Consider the following 6,577-nt stretch of genomic DNA (forward strand, 5'->3'; position numbering starts at 1 on the left):
TACGAAATTCTGGACATTGCGAGCGGTGATTGCGGTCAAAGGCTCGGCTTCAATCCACTTGGTGAAGTAATCAATGCCGATCAGTAAGAATTTACATTGGCCTTTGCCGGTGGTGAAAGGGCCAATGATGTCCATACCCCATTGGACGAACGGCCAAGGTGATAGCATAAAATGAAGTTCCTCAGGTTTTTGGTGGGACAAAGTACCAAATTCTTGACATTTAAGGCATTTCTGGACGAAATCGGTGCAGTCGCCTTGGACAGTCGGCCAATAGTATCCGGCTCGGAGTACTTTGGCAGCCATTGTGCGTGCGCCTGAGTGAGTTCCGCAAATACTTTCGTGCAGTTCCCGAAAGACATAGGAAGCTTGATCAGGTGTCAAACATTTAAGGAGTGGTCTGGTATAACCACAGCGATAAAGATCGTCGCCGATTAAGACGAACCGGGCAGTTTTCCGTTTCATGGTTTTTCAGACCTGGGACTACATGTACCATTGAGCAGATAGTCTTTGATTGGGGTGATCCAAGTGGACTCCGAGTCAATCATTAGACATTCTTGTAGGTCGATGCTTGGTCGTGCAAGCGTGACATAGATTACCGACTGGTGTACGCCTTTACTTTGTCTGGTTGCCAACCGGGATAAGGCGTCCGCACGAGTGTTGTGGTCGCGTCGGACGTGTTGCAAGGATATTTCCGAGAATGTATTCATCAACTGTTTGACAAAGTGGTAGTACTGTTGCAGCAAGCTTTCCCGTACTTCGTATTCGTCATTGAGCTGGCCGATGACGAGTCTGAAATCACTTTTACAAATTAACCTAATGACTTCCAGTTCTTGGGCTAAGTGTAAGCCAGCTATAAGGGCCTCGTACTCAGCTTGGTTGTTGGAAGTTCTGAATTCGAATTTCAAAGCTTGTTCAATAACAATCTCGTCGGGTCCTTCCAATACGACTCCAGCGTCGCACGACCGTTCATTGGAGGAGCCGTCGACGTGCAGAATCCAAGATGGATGTTCGTCCTTGGCCAGGAAAGGGGTGAGTTCGGCTGCGAAGTCGGCAAGGGCTTGCGACTTAATGGTCCCTCTTGGCTGGTACTGTATATGGAATTCTGATAATTCTATCGCCCAACCAATCATTCGTCCGGCTAAGTCTGGTTTGGCCAGAATCTTCATGATAGGGTAGTTCGTCCGAACAATAATGCGATGGTTTTGAAAATACATGCGCATTCGTCGGGCTGTAATGATTAGAGCCATGACCACTTTTTCAATCGTTTGGTATTGAACCTCGGCACCATGGAGGGCGCGGATGACGAAATAAACTGGACGTTCTTCGGAATTAATTTCTTGGACCAAGATCAAACTAATGGCTTCGTTTGAAACGGCTAGGTAGACTATAATCGGTTCTCAGGTGTCCGGTTTCTGGATGACCGGTGGGGAGGATAAAAAAGTTTATAATTGAAGGAAGATTTCTTCACATTCGGCCGACCAGTCGAAGCGAGATGCTTTTTTCAATAATCGGGCTATGGGTCTCGTCTTTTCTGCGAGTTTAGGGACAAACCTGGATAGAGCGGTGAGCCGACCAATGAGTCTCTGAATTTCGTTAATGGAACTGGGGCTCCTCATCTCGGAAATGGCTTGACATTTCGCTGGATTAGCTTCTATGCCACGATGAGTAAGCATAAAACCTAAGAAATTTCCTCCCTCGACGTTGAATGCGCATTTGTCAGGATTGAGTCGCATTCGGTGCTGACGAAGAGCTTGAAAACTTCTTTTAGGTCGGCAACATGTTGCTTACATGAGTCAGATTTGACAACAATATCATCAACGTAGACTTCGACATTCCGACCGATCATGTTGTGGAATACATGATCCATTAACCTTTGATAAATGGCCCTCGCATTTTTGAGTTCGAAGGGCATAACTTCATAGTAGAAATTTTCGAAATCGGTCATGAAAGCCGTCTTCTTTCGGTCGACCGGGTGCATTTGGATTTGATTGTAACCTGAGTAGGCATCAAGGAAACTGAGGATGTGATGTCCGGCCGCCCCATCGACTAGACGATCAATGGTAGGTAGAGGATAAGAGTCTTTTGGACATGCTTTATTGAGGTCCGTGTAGTCAACGCACATCCGCCATTTTCCATTCGCTTTCTTTACCATAACTACGTTGGCTAGCCTTGTGGTGTAATGGGCTTTTCGAATGAATCCAACTTGTAACAATTTATCAGCTTCGTCACGTGCGACTTGGCGTCGTTCCTCTCCTAGATTTCGTTTCTTTTGAGCTACTGGCCTAGCTTCTTTATACAGTGATAATCGGTGAGTGATGACCTTTGGGTCTACGCCAGGCATGTTAACGGTCGTCCATGCGAAAAGATCAGCATTTTTCACAAGCGTCGTGCCGATGGCCACTCGGTCGTCCGACTTCAGTGAGGTGCCAATATGTGTAGCATGGCGATCATCACGAAGTGGGAATGGATGCAAGTCTTCTCCTGCTTCCATACGGGGATCGTCCATACAAGGGTCGAGATCAACAAGGCTATCATCTGACGACGGGACATACGCCTTCCAGAATGCCGAGTCGAGGATCGTCCTCTTTTTTGCGGGAGTCAGTCGTCCGGATTGACCGTGTAGAGCCGCCGAGTTGGCTCGCTTTTCAAACTCGCAACATAACATTTTCTAGCGGTTTTTTGATCGACATGGATTGTCGCAATGTCGTCATTTGCCGAAGGGAACTTCATGGCTAAGTGTGGGGTGGAAATAATGGCTTTTAATCTATTGATGGACGGACGGCCGAGGAGGATGTTGTAGGAAGTTTAGGCGTTAACTAGAAGATATCGTACGTTTATTGTTTTATGGAAACCGTCTTCCTCACCAAAGGTTGTATACAAGTCTATATACCCCTTAGTGTCGACCCGTTCACCTGAGAACCCTACGATTTGTTCGTTATAGGGTTGAATATCTGCTTCTGAGATGCGCATTTTCTTGAAGATTTCCCAGTATAATATATCGACCGAGCTACCTTGGTCTACCAAAGTTTTGGCAATTGCGAATTTGTCAATCTCCACAGTGATTGGGCTGGATCTATGGCTGTGAAGTCGTCATCAGTGAAAGTGATCGGAGGTATGTGTGGACGCCTTCTCGTAGTAGCATGAGTGGACTGAATGTCCCGGAGATGTTTCTTTCGGGCGAAATTAGAGCACCCGCCACCGGCAAAGCCTCCGGCTATGTAGTTTGTTTCGTGGTTTGGTTCGCCCAAGGTAACGGGTCCAGCAATCATATTGATGACTTCGCGAACTCGTTGACGAGGTCGGGCGTTTCGGTCAGGACTTGTGCTACGGGCGCGTGTACGCCGAACGGGGCTTTCACTGTGTTTCCACGAAGCCTAGTTATGGTCAGTTCGACGTTTATAGTCATTGCGGTACGATCGATCGTCACCATGGGACGAATGATCGGTACTTCGTGGTGGGGATCTTGAATTTCTTGTCTTCTTGACGAATTGTCGCAAATGGCCAGCCTGGATGAGCTCTTCGATTTTGTCCTTCAACGCTTGACATCCCTCGGTCGTGTGGCCGAAATTACGATGGTATTGGCAATGCTTAGCAGTATCTGCATTCGGTGGTGTTTGATATCGTTTTAGTGTCATAATTAAATCCTTTTGTAGTGCTTCATCTAGGGCTCAACCCTGGGAACAGTTAAAGGGGTGTAACTGTTAAACCTGGGGATTCGGCCTCCTCTGTTCCAGTCGGGCCTTGGAGTGGTCCGGATGGTCCGTTCGGTCTCGATTTCTCTTTCTTTGCTCGGGGTTTGATCTTTGAGAACTCCGGATCCGACGACTTTGAACCGTTGGTGATAGTCAATGTGTTCCTCGATTTGCATGAATTTGGTTGCTCGAGTGCGAAGATCTTCCATGTCTTGAGGCGGCTTCTTGATGAGACTTTCGGTAAAACGGGTCGGCCGGATGGCCGAAACCAAATGGTGTAATGCAACTTCCTGTTTGAGCCCTCGGATATTCATACATGCTTTGTTGAACCTATCTAAAAAGGTTCTGAGAGATTCACCTTTCTCTTGTTGTACCGCTAGGAGAGACATGGAGGACATGTGATGCGGTCGGTTGGTGGCATATTGCGTAGAGAATTTTGTGGCTAAGACGTCAAAGTCGTCAATGGAATTCGGAGGCAGCTCTGTAAACCAAGTAAGAGGTTCTCCTTGAAGCGACGTGAGGAATACTTTACACCACACATTGTTATCTGTGGTATACAAAGTCATTTGCGTCTTGTAAACATTTAAATGCTCGTCTGGGTCGGTCGAGCCGTCATAGAGTTTAATGGTGAGGCCTCTCCATTTGTCAGGAAGTGGTGTGGTGATGATTTCGTCTGTAAAAGGATGACCCCTTTTACTGAACTTTCTTTCGACTATTTCAATTTTGGAAGCAGGATTGGTGTCGGCCGGTGTAGGTATGCGAGAGGCGGTTCGGTCGGCCATATGGGATTGGCCTTCTCGTTCGGGATTATCAACCTATCGCTGGAGTTGTGCATTCTGCTCTCTCAATAAGGCGATTTCTTCCTCTTGACGGCGTCTATCCTCTTCGTGTTGGTGACGATCTTCAATCCCCTTTTGTCGCAATTCCTCCATCTGAGTTTGGAGGGTTTGAATCATAGTCATTTGTTCTGCCATAGCGTCGTTGTTGTTCCTCGTTGCAACCATTATACCTTAAAAATTGAAATCTTGCCTCGGCCCCATGGTGGGCGCCAATTGTACCTGAGTGGAGAGATGGAGCCCAGGCACGGTAGGTTGACGTAGTATAATTGCTGACGTGTCAATCTTCTTCTCCTTCGGTCGGTCGTTCCTTCTTGGTGTCTCCTTCGGTCAGGCGGGGGAGGGTACCTGCGAAGGCACTCCGACGCTCAAGTAAGTAAGAGATTCTAAGTGAGATTCAGTAAGTGGAGGAAAACGTACCTTTCTCTGGCTTGAGCACAGTATTTATAGGATTGCCTAATGGGCTTTCTATCCCTTGGGCTCAGGGTGGTTATGGATAAGTCTTGCCAGTCGTGCTCTGGAATACTTGGAGAACATATCTTCTCTTCTCCTTATTTTTCGGAGGTGTATCTTAACTACTTTAGCTTGCTACATAAATGTCCTTACATTTATTATGCATTCGGTCGGTCGGCCACGTCCGTCCGGTGTCTACCGGTACCAGAACTAATATAATCGTTCTTTATATACTTTGTCATATATTGCTACCACCACAATATCCAAAAGACGAAAATCCAAAAAAAAGGAAAAGTTCAAATTTAATATTCTTTTAAAAATAAGACACTTATTTACTATATTGTATATTTACTTCCATCTAAATTTAAATTATTATTTTTTATTAAATTTAGTGTGCTACGTGAATCACTCATATCATAAATAAATTATGTTTTAATTTATAAAAACTAATATGCATTTCTATTTTTCTATCTAACCTAACTCAAACCTATGATAGATAGAATTAGTTCACTACTTTTAACCCACTTTTATATCTCTATATTTCGGGTTAAATTCTCAGCAGTTATAATTTTGGAAAAACAATATGGTACATATTATATTGTATAATTTGATGTCTTCTCAATTTGTGTGCTGAAGATCAACTTAATGCAAGAGTGTCTTTCTTCATATTTTTTAGTTTAATGGTTTATTTTGTTTATACAATTTGAAAGTTAATTAGTAAAGAAGTTTTCTCGAAAATTCGGACATACGTATCAGATACTTTGTGTAGTGGTAAAATGTACAATTAAAAAAATATTTATTAATTTTTAATAATTTTAATATAATTTTTTTAAAAAAAATACATTAATTTTTTAAAAAATCAAATTTTTTGTAAAATTTTTTATTATAATTATAAAAATAAGGAACAAATCTTTTGAACCTGTTATGACTTTTTTCTATAAAAAAAATTGAAATATATTTGTGTACATAAATTTTTATTCTCAATTTATAAATTTATATAATTTATAATTATATAATATATAAATTTGTGTTCCATATCTTATATTTATACGTATCTTCATATCCGTTCCATAGTATCAATGTCTATGCTACATAGTAAGTGATAGCTAAAAAATTATTTTTTTAAATGATTTTTATTTAACTAACGACTGTGTTTAGCTTCGTGTTTTTTAAAAGGTTATTTTTTTAGTGCATTTTTTTTATAAGTTGTTTCTAACAGAAGAAAAAGTGTTTTCGAAAATAAGTTTGCCTAAACATGTTAAAAATTACAATAAGTGATTATTTTATTAAAAAACATTTATTTCTAAAGAAAAACTAAACGAGCAGATTCATGCAACAAACTGAAAGTCAACCGCTCTCAAATTGTTAATTAACTATTGATAATAACCATTAAGCATAGCAGCATTGGGTTCAATATTTAAAAGAGAAAACTTAAAATTTTAAAACTCATTATCATTTTCGCCGAAACTAGTTGAGTTCGGAATAATAAGCAGGAAATTCATCAAACTAAATCATTGATTACATTTTACTTCAAATAATATATGAAATTAATGAATAACAAAAACTTAAAAAAATTAAGAATTAAACTATATTCCA

At 41.7% G+C, this 6,577-nt stretch overlaps 2 protein-coding genes across 2 annotated transcripts; both read right to left on the minus strand.

The window, feature by feature from the left end:
* Positions 1-458: 458 nt before the first annotated feature.
* On the minus strand, positions 459-1,247 carry LOC137828011 (uncharacterized). Its single transcript, XM_068634405.1, has one exon. It carries the CDS (start codon positions 1,245-1,247, stop codon positions 459-461), a length of 789 nt encoding a protein of 262 aa, XP_068490506.1.
* A 2,414-nt stretch (positions 1,248-3,661) lies between these two features.
* On the minus strand, positions 3,662-4,474 carry LOC137828013 (uncharacterized). The gene has a single exon (XM_068634408.2). The coding sequence runs from the start codon at positions 4,472-4,474 to the stop codon at positions 3,662-3,664; it is 813 nt and encodes a 270-aa protein (XP_068490509.2).
* Between the last annotated feature and the right edge of the window lie 2,103 nt (positions 4,475-6,577).

The sequence above is a fragment of the Phaseolus vulgaris genome, chromosome 7, assembly GCF_051622355.1.
Source record: "Phaseolus vulgaris cultivar YP4 chromosome 7, ASM5162235v1, whole genome shotgun sequence".
Taxonomy (NCBI): domain Eukaryota; kingdom Viridiplantae; phylum Streptophyta; class Magnoliopsida; order Fabales; family Fabaceae; genus Phaseolus; species Phaseolus vulgaris.

Bases quoted from the DNA above. Each gene is read 5' to 3' on its own strand.
- LOC137828011 (XM_068634405.1), bottom strand. From the start codon at position 1,247: ATGGCTCTAATCATTACAGCCCGACGAATGCGCATGTATTTTCAAAAC.
- LOC137828013 (XM_068634408.2), bottom strand. From the start codon at position 4,474: ATGGCCGACCGAACCGCCTCTCGCATACCTACACCGGCCGACACCAAT.